The sequence below is a fragment of the Belonocnema kinseyi genome, chromosome 1 (assembly GCF_010883055.1).
Source record: "Belonocnema kinseyi isolate 2016_QV_RU_SX_M_011 chromosome 1, B_treatae_v1, whole genome shotgun sequence".
In the NCBI taxonomy this organism is placed as follows: Eukaryota; Metazoa; Arthropoda; class Insecta; order Hymenoptera; family Cynipidae; genus Belonocnema; species Belonocnema kinseyi.
In genome coordinates this window covers 114,959,609-114,974,029 of record NC_046657.1, presented here as the reverse complement: position 1 = coordinate 114,974,029, position 14,421 = coordinate 114,959,609, and the positions used below count along the sequence as shown (strand labels likewise).

The following is a 14,421-nucleotide window of genomic DNA, read 5'->3' as shown; positions in this document are numbered from 1 at the left end:
CTTTTATCGTGAAATTATAATGAATTGCTATGAATTACTTATCTTTAAGTACGTTTCAGAATTTCCCAGTAACTGCATATCGAAGCACAATTTTAAGAAAGTGTATTTATACCAAATTGAAAATTTTCTATTTTGCTTTTTCTCCAACAGAGTAACTAGATTTTCTTTTAATCGTAAAAAACAAGATTAAAAATAAGAAAATGTAATTTTTTGAAAAACGACACAACAGACGGAACAAAATGAAGACAAAAGCTGTTCAACCAAAAAAGATCTTCTTGTTTCTTGTTCTTGTGTTGATTCTTGTTCTAAAAATACATTAAAAATAAAAAAATTAATTATGTTATGAAATAAATGTTGTTTAAATTATATCAACAAATTTGCTTCGAACCACTTTACGCTGGGATCCATATATTTAGTTTAAATCATAAAAAATAACATTGAAAATGAACAAATTATAAATTCTTGTTCTAAAAATACATTAAAAATAAAAAAAAATAATTATGTTATGAAATAAATGTTGTCGTTTAAATTATATCAACAAATTTTCTTCGAACCACTTCACGCTTGGATCCATATATTTAGTTTAAATCATAAAAAATAACATTGAAAATGAACAAATCGAATTTATAGCAAAATGAAAGGATTTGCAATGAAATTTTTAAAAACAAAATTGTTTTTTTTACAGGATGCGCACTTTTTATTAATTATAAAAACATATTATGAATTGTAATGCAGTCATTATTGAGAAAGTCGGATTCAAACTTTGGGTTAGTAGGGGAAGGCGCCGAAGTGGGGGTAGAGCCCGAGCTCGGATTAGTATTAACGGCACTATTGAGAAACTGAACTGTAATATAAATTTATTAAAATGATAGATTTTTCAGGGTAGCTGAGAATAAAAATTAGTGCAAAATAAGAAGCAAATATCAAAGTAATCATAATAAATCAATTTCGCACTTTATTTTACAATGTCGTAACAATCGAGTGCGAATCACGAGATATACGCGACAAAAACGGGTACATTAAAGCTGAAGGAGCTTTAACAAAAAAGAATTGACAATCGCCAAATTGCAGATGTCGATGGTTTGACCTTTCATTTTAAAAAGTCTGTGCCACAATGTGGGGGGGGGGGATACAAATACCGAACGCGCAGCGCAAGGTAAATACACAATTGAGCGCGAAACGCGAGAACCAACTGTTGCGCACCAAAGGCGCGTTCAAACTTCTGAGCCGCACGCGCAACGCGCGTCGAGAATGTTCCTGCACAGCAGGCAGTTTTTTTTTTACTTTTTTTTTGTTATTTTCCTTAATAATTGTAGGTTTGTTTTTTAAATCTGGGTCAGAGTATAGCTGTGTATTGAGTGGTAACCTTGAATACTGTATTCTGTCTTAATAATTTTTTTTATTTGGCTTTGTGCAGTAGTTTAATACAATATCTGAGAGTTCCTTTTTTTGAAAAATCATTTTCAATTAAAAAAAAGTTTCTTTGTTTTCAATTACAGGGGTTCATTAAAATGATAATTTTTCAATTTAAAACATTATTTACATCAAAAATGCTTCACGTAATTTTTTAAAGATTTTCTTTCTTGTTACCTATCTGAAAATCAAGCTTTTAAAATAAACTTACAATGTTTAAACCAATATAAGCGTGACTCACTGATTGAGGAATTAAAAAACCGAGGGAGGAAAAGGATAGATGGCAGGTTATACATTTTTAGATTGATCTTAAATTTAAAACTGAAAAAATTCTTCTCTTACCTAATATTTATTAAAAATAAGTATATCAATATGATTAAATTATAACTGCTTTGGAATTTATAATTTTATACATTTATTAATTTTTTACTATTATTATTTATTAATATAATGTCATTATGATGTTTATTTTTATTTTAAATGTATTTTTTTTTATTTTTGAATAACAGAATATAATAATTCGATGCAATTCTTCAAAAAAGTCGCCTCGTTTAATTCTCCCCTCCATTTAATAATAATGAAAATTGTTTTAACTATCTTTTCAATCTTCACATTGTGATTTAAATAATTGTTATAATTTTCAATTTGATGATTCCTAAGTTTGAAAAGGACAAGAAGAATGTGCAAACTTTAGATTTCTTCAAAGCGAAACAAATACAAGGAGTCAATATTTTTCTAAAAAATAAGAAAAGAATTTTTTTCAAATTTTTGAAATTTATTGGTCTTGTTGAGAATAATGAATTTCCCTGAAATAAATTCAAATTGGGGTAATGGGATTGACGGGATTAGAGAACCTTTGAAAAATATCAAAAAAATTTAGCATGAGCAATTTTAGAATTTAGAACAATTTTAGCATGAAAATAATTTTCACAGATATCACAGATATCACTGTCATTTTAAAGCATAATATTACACATAGTCATGACTTTAATTGGAATTACTTCCTTTCATGAGAGAAATTAGAAAAAAAGGAGAATTTATGGAGACGTTAGTTATAAAGAGATAAGGCAACAAAGCTATTAATTTAAAAAGGGATCTATCAAGATACAACAAAGTATTTTCTTATAGAACTATCCTTTTCTCACTAGAGATATTAATTATATTAGACATAATCAACTTTAAATTAATATGAATCGAAATATTTTCTTTTCAGATTAATTAATTTTTCATATGTTTAGTTTTTCCTATAAATAATCCCTGATGAGGAGGTATAAATTGGCCTCGAAAAAAATTAGTTCCCTGGTAGTATAAAAACGACGGATAAAGAATAATGAAAAAGAGAGAGGTTGGTTTTGATTGACTTTATCCCCCCCCCCCTCTTTTTCCAATGCTAATGTTTGTCTCTAATGAGCCGAAAAGTAAGATAGATTGTAAATCTCTTTTTGAATTGTAAATCTTTTTCATGCTTATTTTGCATAAAATTATTCATAATGACATTAATTTCTTTTCAATCTTATATAACAATTTTTAACTAAAAATATAATCGTCAGGAGAATACAGCTGAAAAAACTGAAATTGAAATATGATGCAAATAAATTAAAATTAAAGAAATTTCTATTAGTTAAAAATAAAATTTAAAATCCTATTTAACGTCCAAAAATCAAGTTAATGTACGGAATTCCTGAAAATAAAACCAAGAATCTGACGACCAAATTTGGACAACCACTATAAAATGTTCCGATTGTAATTTGAAGAAAGATAAACATTTTTTCCTAAAAAAGAAAAGTCTTTTTTTTCAGACAAAAAGACTATCAGAGGAAAGAATATCAAGAAGATTATGTTAGAGTGGCCGCAAATCTTCATTTTTGAAGTTCCCTAACTTTTCCCTGGCCAATTTTTCATTTTCCCTGACTATTGATATTCAAGGACCACAATCTTAATTTTGTAACATTTTTAACGCAGAATCTTTTATAAATGAAATAACATAAATGAACGTTAAATTTTTTTAATTTGTAAAATAACTTAAAGAATAAAGGGATATTTTAAATCATCTAATATCAGAGTAATGTTCACAGAAATATAAAATTGCTATTTATAATATTGTGAACAGAATTTGCCAAAATAAATGCATACTTTGCAAATTCTCCAGTGTAATATTTGAGAAATTTTAAAGGAAGTTATAATTGCTCTGCACAAAAGCTTAAGATGTAAAGGATTAGCCTGAACACCCTAAGCTCTAAAGCCTATGCAGGGTCTAAACAGGGCCAGGGGCGTGATTACTGAAAACGAGGGGAAATGGGAAAGTCCCCAATTTTCACCGTTCAGCACCTCGGACTTGCAAAGCTATGCAAAGACAGTATTTCTTATCTGACCGCTGTGCTGTCAAGACGCATCCTTCGAGAGCAAAATCGAAAATCTTAAGTGCAAAGTGACAAAGTGCAAATGTTTAGTTGTGTTTCTTTGGCAAAAGAAAGTGAAAAATTGCATTAAAGGAATAAAAGAACATGAAAATCCACTTTGAGAATTCATTATGTAAGTATATTCCAATAATGAATTAGATTGCATTTCAAAACCATTCATTCTTAATACTCAAAATGCCAACCATTATTTTAAAAAATTATTCTGTTTAAACCATATTTTTCTGAATGTTTGTATATTTTTTTCTGTTAATATTAATGAAATGGAAACAGAAATACTGCATATCAAACAATATAACAATCTTTTTGTGAAAAAGATCATATTTCGCATTTAAAGCATTAATTACTGAATTGTTAGACATTTACAAATTTATTCGAAATACTAGTTTTATAAATGTTTAATAATTATTGTACTTATATTACATACCAGTAATTATAATTTCTTAATTTTAATTTGTAAATATTAGGAGAGTACAAATTGTTATAGGTTTATAGGGGTTAGAATATTACTTAATTATATATTAATATAGTTAGTTTATTCCAAAACGTATACCAAGTTTAAGCAATTTGTTTAGGTATTTGCATTATTATCATGATTATTATTATATTTTTCTTTTAATATTAAATTCATTCCTTCAGAACGTATAGTTTACACTTTAAAGTATTAGTTTTAAATTGTTATAAAAAATTATCATTTACATAAAAAAAAAAAAAAATTATTGAATTTTATTTCAATTTTATTAAAAATGAATATCAAACTGATGCTTTGAAATAAACAGTGTCCTGCGCTGGGTAAATCACTACTGAATTCAAGTGTACGTTTAAACTTCGTTAGACTTTTACAAAATTTCTTTTATTAATTTAAGTTCTAAGGAACTTTCTTTTGAATTCTTTTAAATCGTAAATTCTCAACGTTTTTTTAAACCACCTTGAATTCCCTTCAACTCTGCCTTCTTTTCTATTATTTTGATTGAGTTTAAATCTTCTGAATTCTTTTGAAGTCTATTTTTTCAGTCCTTTAAATTCTTTTTAATTGTTTTGAGTATTTTAAATTCCCTTGAATTATTTTTAAATTGTTAAATTCTTTTAACTCTGAATTCGGGTTAATTGTCTAAATTTCTTCGAATTCTCTGAATTCTTTAGAATCATTTGTATAAGTTCAGATATATATTTGAATGACATCTGAATTGCATTTTTTCCAATTCACTTTCAATGTCCTGAATTAACTTGATCTTTTGAGATTTCATTAAAGTATGTTGAATTCATCTTGAACTTCCTCTTATTTTTTGTTATTTAAAATGAATTTATCTTCGTTGAAAGTACTGTTTTTTTGTTGTTGAAGGTACATTTTTTAACTATTACTATTAATTTTTTAATATAAATATAATTACATATAGTTTTTAAATCCAAAATTTTAATATTCGCCAAGTATTAAAACTCAGGAACCTTGAAGTTTGCCCAGGAAATTATCGGCAGATGTTAGAGCTAAGTAGCTTTAAGGTGAAGGAAGATGTCTAAATTTTATGACTCTTTCTTTCAAGTGGAATAAGGGTCATAAGACGCTGACCTGCCGATTCCTAAAATCTAAAGCCTGACCGATTAGCCTCGGCTGAGGCGTCAGGCCAGATTGTACAAGTCTACAACTGTAATATTTGCACGTACCCAAATTTCTAGGAATATAACCTGGCACTTGAGAAGAACGCGAAGCAATTCCAGACAATTTTCATTATATACCCAATTCTATTCAGTACCTATATTTCAGTTTATTTCGACCATCTTATATTGTAAACGGAAAATTTAACTATGGGGCATAAACTATATTAACGCCTCAAATTTAGATACCATAAGTTTTCCAACATTTGTTGTGCCTATTTTAAATTGCAATCTCAATGAACTTATCAAATTTAAAAACAGAAAATTTATTTAAAAGAAAAAACAATATGACTATTAATGCTTAACCAGCACACTACTTCCCGTATGGAACGTAAGGATTTATGTATTTTTAAAGTACTTTAAATTCGAGCAACAAGTTTTGAGATAGATATGCATACATTAAAATAGTTTATAAATTTAAATATAGTAAAGCAAGTTAAAAAATGTTATTTTTTATGTAAGATTAGATAACTTTCAATTTTTAGCATTTTCGTACCAAATTGAACTGTTAACTCTTTTAACAAAAATACTACTACTCTAAATACAAAAATGAATACAATAGTATATACTTTTAAAAAAACTATTCGTTTGTGACAGAAGGTGCTCTTTTTTCGAAAAAAATTGAAATTACGTTTTTCATAATTTTTGTATTATATGTCCTTCGTTTTAATATATATATATAACAAAAATTAATGAAACTGGATGCCAATTTATTTTATAACGTCCTGATAGATATTTTAAAAGAACTTGTTAGACATTATTTTCAGATTAGTTTTTTTGTTGGTGTAATACTCTATTTTAAATTTTAAGTCAGGCGTTAACCACTAGACATTTTGAAACTAATTAAAAAGAATACAGGCTGCAAAAGAATTCAAAGTTTAAAATTTAAAAGAATATAAATGCAAAGGAATTCAGGTTTTTACTTTAGTTGTTAATATTTACATAAAAATTCACTTTTTTAGCCGAAAACAGGGTAAAGTCTCTCATTTTTTCAGTACTCCCTGATGCATTTATAATAGAAATAAAAATTGGGTATTCAGGTTTAACATACATAATGTATAAAATATCGTTTTTTGCACTGCGAAATGAAAAAATCTAAATATATTGCTTAATAAACTATTTATTAATGGTTGAAGGTTGAGCGATTTTACCCAAAGATGTAAGGCAAAGTCACTCGCTCACTAAATATGTAAAACGTGCTATATATCAAAAGTAAATAGTCCCATTGAATAATTGATCAATTTTTTTAAATAACTGCTGCAAACAATTAAATGTTTTTGTTACAGAATTTCTATCTGAAAGTAGAGTATATCTAGCTTGTCTGATAGACTTTTTGTCGTTTATTTTGTGCGTAAAATAAAATTTTGTTAACTGAAAATGTAACTATTCTAAACTAAAGTTTAACTATTTGCTAGAGAATGTATCTCTTGAATTGAAAATTTTTGAAAATTTATCTTTTTATAGAAAAATGTATATCCTTGGATTATTATTTTCGGTGAACATAACCTTCTTAGTTTAAAGTTCAACTATTGTAGATCAAAAATTATCGTTTTAACTGAATATTTTTCACTTTGGAAATTTAACTATTTTGTTGAAAACCCGTTTTTATTTTTGGATGTAAATTGACTTTTAAACTAAAAATTCAATTATTCCATTTTGGTTTCATTAATAATTTTTGTTGAAAATAATCTTTTTGGTGTGAAATGCCACTATTGCTAGAAAAGAATTCAATTTTTAGTTAACAGTACATAACTTTGCTTAACAATTGCTCTTTTCAACCAAAAATTTAACTATTCCATTTATTGTTGAAAATGTATCTTTTTTAGTTGAACATTCATGAACTTTGCTCTTGTATTTTTTTAACAATTAAACTTTTGTTGTACGGTCGCCTTTTTTTTTATTTTGCTAAATTCAACTGCTATTTTATTTAAATTAAAATAGTTTTTGGTTAAAGAATCAACCAAATTTTTCGTTGAGAATTCATCTTTTTCGTTGAAAATTCCACTACTTGGTTGAAACACTTCTCATAATCAATTTTTTTGTAATTTTATTCGAAAATTCATCTTTATGGTTGAAAAATGAACTATTTTGTTGAATATTCTTTTTTTTAGAAAACAAATTTTTTGCACTGAAAATGTAATATTTCCAGTTCAAGTTGAACTATTATGTTGAAAATTCATCTCTAGTTCATCTCAGCTGAAAATTCATGTAATTTGATGAAAATGACTTTTTTGGGCAGAAAATTAATCTTCTCGGTAGAAAATAATCTTTTTGGTTTAAAATTCAACTATTTCATTTGAATATTTCATTCATCCTTTCTGTTGAAAATAATCGTTTTGGTTAAAAATTCAGCTATTCCAGTTAAAGATTAATAATTTTTGTTTAAAATTTATCATTTGCTCGACCTTTGATCTATTAACCGAAAATTTAACTGTTCCATTTTTTTGTTGTTTGAAAATTGATCTTCTTTAGTTGACAATATATGTATTTTGTTAAAAACTCATCTTTTATGGTATAAAATAAATCTTCTTAGTTGTACATCAAACAATTACAAGTAAAAATTAATTTTTTTCTTTTTTTTTTTGGCTGCGCATTGCAGTATTTTATTAAAAATTCGTTTTTATTTTTGGTTTAACATTTATCTTTTTAACTAACAATGTAACTATACAATTGTTTGTTAATAATTCTCCTTGTTGGTTGGTAATTCATCTATTCGGTTAATCATTCATCTATCATGTTGAAAATGTTATTTTTTAATTGATATATTGAGAATTTGAAGCGTACTTTTCTAATTGCATTTAATATAATATTTTACTCACCTGGAAAATAGCTTTCATTCAAAATATAAATATGTTAAATATGCACTGAACTTTAATTATTGGAATATAAATTAAAGTTCTGTTAATTCATGGTTTAAACTCATGGACTTTAGGAAAATATTTCGAAATTGTATTCATTTTTCTATTCGACTGTTTGTAAAATTCGAATTCCTTGAATGGCCCTGTACTTTGAAAAATCTTATCTGAAAAAAACCTGGAATTGTCAGAGAATTTGATCTTGCATTTTAGTAGACGTCCTGATAAATATAAATTTCATTGATACTTGAAAATAAGTTCCCACCAAACAAATTTCAAAATAAACTTTGACCAATTTATTAATTGAAACAATCGAGAATCTTATATTTTTTCCTAGAAAGCGTGATATTGAATTTTTAAGTATAAAGTTGTGCGTAAATGACTTCACTCCGTTTTTCAGTACAGCTGAATTTTTTTCATTCTTTCAAAACATTTCAAGAGAAGCCAATATCAATCAGTAATATATGTACAGCTGAATTCTATAGTGATTGACCTCTCGCTTTTAAGTTTTTCAGAATTTTATTCCACTTCTAAATTAATATGCTCTGTTTCCAATCTCGAAATTGTCGTTTACAAAGTTAAATATTAATACCAAAATTGGAATTAATCATTATTAAAACTAGTTTTTTCCTTTTTAGTTTCAGAAGAGAAAAAAATTTCCGGATTAGCAGACATGAGCCCTTCGATAATTAAACAAGACATTCTAGGAAGTCCGGTAAGTTGAAGTAGAAAATACTTAATCGCAAAAATGTTTTTAGGAATCGTTTTGTGCAAAATAATTAAAATAAGAGGTGCCCAACGAATTTTCATTCTAATTTGAATATTCTGACCTTTTCAGCCTGCACGAAAATTTACAGAGGCGGAAATGAGGGTTCAGCGTGCCTTGAAAAAGCTTAATATCCCAGAATGGTACCTCAATAAGAAGTCAAAAGCACCAAAAATTCTCAAAAATAACACACCCATCGACTGTAGGCAACCTTCATGGAAACGAGGTACAAAACCAAACATAATGTCCAAAACTTGTCCACTCGAAGACACATCTGATCCGACTGGTAAGTTTAAGATTTGTTCAAAATAAATTTAGAATAAAATTTATAAATTCAAGGTGAAATTAACTACTAAAAAATAGTCTTAGATTCCAATTTAGTATAGAAAAATGTTAACAAAGCCATGAAGAGCCTGACTTAAAGATTATGACCAGTCTATGTTTCGTTCAGAATTATAAAAGAAACATTAATGGACTCCTAATATAATATTGTATTTGATTGTATTACAGGAATTTACAGAACTAATGAGAGAGTCAAAGCTTCAACGAATGAGTCGTTACTCTCTGGATCATATGATACACCCCGAATGTTTGAGAATTCTATAAATAAAACTTCATTGTCTACAACCTATGAAATATCCGAAGAAGACATATCAGCAATGGAACATTCAGAAAAGATGCAACTGCAAAACTCGACTGAAACTGCCCCAAATCAGGACGAAAGCGCCCAAACTTTAAGAGCCTATTCTCTATTAAAGAAAAGTGATACGTTTCCTAAGATGTCTCCTTCCAGAAAAGTACAAAATATTAACATAGTTTTTCCTCCAACTTCGAATTCTCCAGCACCGAATATTTCACAATCGAATCCGCCACTTCTGCCCTTGCCGACAACATTTGATACGGATGTGTATTTAAATTGCACTTCCGATATCAGTAAATTGAGCCAAACAGTTGACAGTTCTTTTGACGATTTTCTTTCTGCAGATGATAAATTCATAACGCCAAAATATAGAAATAAAGTGACTCCAACTTCTTGTTTCAAGACAAATCTGGCCAATGCAATTTCACCGAAACCCTTTACAAAGAAAGTAAGCACGCCTTATGGAACTCCAGCATCTAATTTTAACGTAAGTATCTTTATAAACTCTGACCATATTTTTTATTAAAAATTTTGAAGAAAATTGTACAATTTCTATTTCGTTTTCAGATTCTGAGTAATTCTTCTTTAGATGGCACTCGATCAACATTGTTTGCTAGTGCGATGAATAACTCTGATCCATCTCCAGTAAGCCCCGCATTATATGGAAAACCAGAAGATTTTAGTTTTTCTTCAATCAATTCTTACAATTCCTTAGCAAAGCGCAGTTCTTTGAAAAGGACAAAAGATACAGGTAAGAAAAATCTTTAAACCCCTTTGACAGTAAACCTATAATAATTTATATTTATTATAATATATATTATATGTATTTATTTTTTCCAGGCAAAAAACAATCGACTTGCTGGCTTGGAGAAGTGAAGGCTTTCGGTGCGGACAGACATGAAACCTGCCAGGAATGTGGATCGAAACCTCCTAGAATTTTTGCCGCTGTGACTACATTGAGCCCCAATAATTCGAAGAACTTCTCCAATGAGGAATACCTTTCTCGAAAATTCAGTCAAATGATGGGAATATCAGATGCTCCAACAGAATCTTCTGCTTCTTCCTCGGATGAAGAGCAACGAGAAAGTCCATCGGTATTACCTCCCGAGAGATTCATAAATATAAAGAACACATCAAATGAACTTTCAGATATCTACAAGATGAATCAACTGCAGCATAGTAAGAATTTAGTTCAGGAAATCATCGAAGAATTAAAGGCAAAGTGCGCGCTCAAAGCAAAGGCTTCTTATTCTTCACCGGTAACGAAACATTTCGTGCATCGGTTGGTCAACGATCTGCAGGGAGAAAACTCCACTGAACATCCTGAAGTTTTTGAAGAACAAGAGGTAATTTATTTGTTAAATATTAAAATCAATTTCAGTTAGGGTGTTGTAAAATTTGGACAAACCTTTGCTAGAGCTAAACGAAACCTTTAAAATATATGTAATTTTCTCTTAATTCAGGTTGAAGCAGAAAGTTGTAATATGGACAGTGGAAGTAGAAGCAGTAGCGACCTGGAAATAAATTCAGCGGCACTCTCTACTTCGATTTCAATTTTCTGCAAGGATTCGGATTCCGGAAGTGACTGTGCACCTGTTACCTCAACCTTGAAAAAGAATGACGATAATCCTCATTTCAATAAAAAATCAATCCATGTTGAACCTTCCCCATATGATGACGGAGTTTTCTGGATTCCGCTTCAACTTGTCGACGTCCCAAGAACGAGTTCGCAGATAAGTACGATGTCGAAGCATTCCGAAAATCAAAGCCAATCACCTTCGATCAGTCCAATTTCTGATCGGAGTGATTTTAATCAAGCTGACGAGGGAATTTATCAGAACTACTGTGAAACATCCTGCTCGAAACTGAAAGATTCGGGATATTCGGATCGGTCCAGCGTCAAGTCTCGCACAACTGGCTCTTCCTTGTCGGACTGGAGTGAAGAATCTGATTCTTTACCAACCGAGAGCGAAAAGTCTTTTTCATCAAAGGCTACTAGCAATAGGGTGTATCTGGGAAGCAAGAGCGGAGTGTACGTGCTTTAGATTCGTCAAATATATAAAGATTCTGATTGGCTGGCTCCAAATTTCTATTAGCTGGCAACACTTCAGCATACTACGCAAACTCGGCAATCTGCTCTCTAAATATTAGATCGAAAATTCATATTTTAATTGAAGACTTCGGAAACTGAATCCGTTCTCTCATTTGTCGCGTTTTCTGCACTTCACCCCACACTCCTGGCGATTGCTTGAGCGCTCATTCGGTTCTGCTTTCCGAGCCTTCATTTGAACACCCTGAACGAAACTGTCAAATAAATAAAATTAAATGATATTGATATCATTATATGTTAACGAAATTTCAAATTATATGAAGGGAACTTCAAACACAGTTTCCTTTTCGTAACTAAACTTAGAACCAGTATATAATACATTTTAATACCCATCGATTTTATTAGATTTCGCTTATGATTTTTTATGTTTTTTTTTTATTCACTTTGTTAAAGTTTCGTTCGGGTTTTTGTTCTATATTTTGCGAGTTTTTTGCATGGTCACTTATTATTTCGAGATCAATCTTCTTATTTCTTTTACAATTTCTGAATGTTCGTCTTTAGAAGACTTAATGCCGTAAATACAAATCATATACTTTTCTTAACCATCAGTACTGGAAATCCTATCATTATTAATAATTTGTGATGAATTGTTCGTGATTTTAATCTACTAAACATTGTTACTAATTTAATTATCGTCCTTATACTCTACCGTCGGAAATTATCGGTACAATTAGGACGAGTATTATTAAAAATAATTGCTCACTTTGAAACGTGATTACTCGTCCAAAATAGGAACGAGAAACTTTTTATAAAAAGCGTTGCAAAGATTAAAACCTTCCACGTCGACTGAATTCGAATAGAGAAATTTTTTTAACTTCTGAAGAGAATATACCACGTCACCATCCTTCAAATTTTGTCTTTAATTAAAGCCGAGAAAACTTTTAAAATCTTGACGGATCCCCGAGATATGTACGTACTGTAAATAGAACTTCGTAAGTTACAGCGAAAGTTGAAGAATCTGCGAAATTCTCGGCGATCAATGTTCTCTTGGTGCAGGCACACTTGGATTTTTTTATTTATATGTTGGGTAACTATGAAATTTTTTAAAATGTGACTGACTTTGAATTAAAGATAAAATTCTCCAGATTGTGGTATAAATTTAGATTTTTTCTACAACTTTCCTAGATCATGCCACGAGTGAAAGTCGAGGTACAAAATTCAAGAAATTCATACATTAAAAAAACTTCTCACATGGAATATTCACTTTAAAGGTCAAAAATATCTCTATTAAAGGTCATTTGACGTGGAATTTCCTAAGCTTTCAAGGGCTTAACAACAAATTCGTTCTCCTTTTTAAGGGAGAAATTATGGTTCAAAATTGGCAGTGATTTTTAATAGTATTCGCGTTAATCGTACCCAGAATTTCTGATGGTATTGTGCATGAAAGCCATCCATAATGGATTATTTTTTACAAATAATCTACATACCGTTTACTTTGGCAAAACGTTTTGAAGAAATTTTTTGTCTTACTTTTGTGTAGTATTTTCATGTTTCAGGACAAGATCTCCTATTTAGAGATAAATAGTTACGATTAGAGAGGTGCTATTTAACAAAAAATACATTTAGGGGTTCTTTGTTCTGTCTAAATTATTCGTGTTTTTAGTGAAAGAGTAAATATATTTTATCTACGTGTAGACTAGACTAGAGTGATTATGTAAATGTCCAAAAATATTTAATGTAAGACTTGTACATTTCCTAGCGACGTAATGTATAATAAATTGCATAATTATTTTAAAAACAATTAATCATGTCTAATTTTTATGTATCCTTCTTTTTATAATTATTTTTATATTAAATTGTTAAAGAAAATGAGCTTTAATACGTTTATGTGAAAAAATGTTGTGCTTAGCAGAATGAAAAATGTAAAAAAAAAAAGTAAGGATTTTCGGGTACATTCAAGAAGATTCAAGTTTAGAGCATTATTTCTTATGCAAGGGGCAATAAGAAATATGTGAAAAAATTCATGAATTTGAGGAAAACTTTTGGGAACCAGTTGTAGTTGAGAAATTTCAAAAATAATAAAAATTGTTGCTTAAAAGTACAAAAATGTGCAACTATATTATCTTCCGTTCTGATACAGATATTAAAGCAATTCAAACTGTAATAGATAGGCTTTGTAGCAATATTTTTAGAAATTTTTTTGGTTTGGATTTTGCCGATAGAAGACCGTTATACACCTCTCATGTAATGGTTTGAAATTCTTTTAAAATATGTACCGTAAAATTCTTTAAGATCTGAATCAACTCAAATCCATAAAAAATCACATAAATTACGAAATTCTTGGAAATTTCTTGAAATCTAATCAAATCTGTTTAAATCCTTTAAAAAATCCTACACCGAACTTCAGAAATAAAAAAATGTCTAATATAATCTCAGAACACTAAAATATTTGTTTAATTTCCAAACATTTTGGTTTATAATATTTTAGGAAAATCTTTTAAAAAAATTCCAGAATGTCAGATCAATCTCAAAATTAGACAATAGTTTAGAAAAATTAAAGTTCAGAATTTGAAGAGCATTTCAAAAATAGAAGAGTATACTCAAGGAGCTTTCAGAAAAATTAGCAT

At 29.0% G+C, this 14,421-nt stretch overlaps 1 protein-coding gene across 1 annotated transcript; it reads left to right on the top strand.

Moving 5' to 3' along the window:
- Window positions 1-3,805: 3,805 nt before the first annotated feature.
- On the top strand, window positions 3,806-13,595 carry LOC117174677. The gene is made up of 7 exons (XM_033363977.1): window positions 3,806-3,945; window positions 8,977-9,053; window positions 9,177-9,390; window positions 9,615-10,231; window positions 10,312-10,495; window positions 10,585-11,090; window positions 11,208-13,595. The coding sequence occupies exons 1-7, from the start codon at window positions 3,918-3,920 to the stop codon at window positions 11,787-11,789; spliced, it is 2,208 nt and encodes a 735-aa protein (XP_033219868.1). The 5' UTR covers window positions 3,806-3,917; the 3' UTR covers window positions 11,790-13,595.
- Window positions 13,596-14,421: the final 826 nt, after the last annotated feature.

Coding starts and splice junctions, on each gene's coding strand:
- LOC117174677 (XM_033363977.1), top strand. CDS start 3,918: ATGAAAATCCACTTTGAGAATTCATTAT. Junction 9,054..9,176: donor AAGACATTCTAGGAAGTCCG/GTAAGTTGAAGT, acceptor TGACCTTTTCAG/CCTGCACGAAAATTTACAGA. Junction 10,232..10,311: donor CTCCAGCATCTAATTTTAAC/GTAAGTATCTTT, acceptor TTTCGTTTTCAG/ATTCTGAGTAATTCTTCTTT.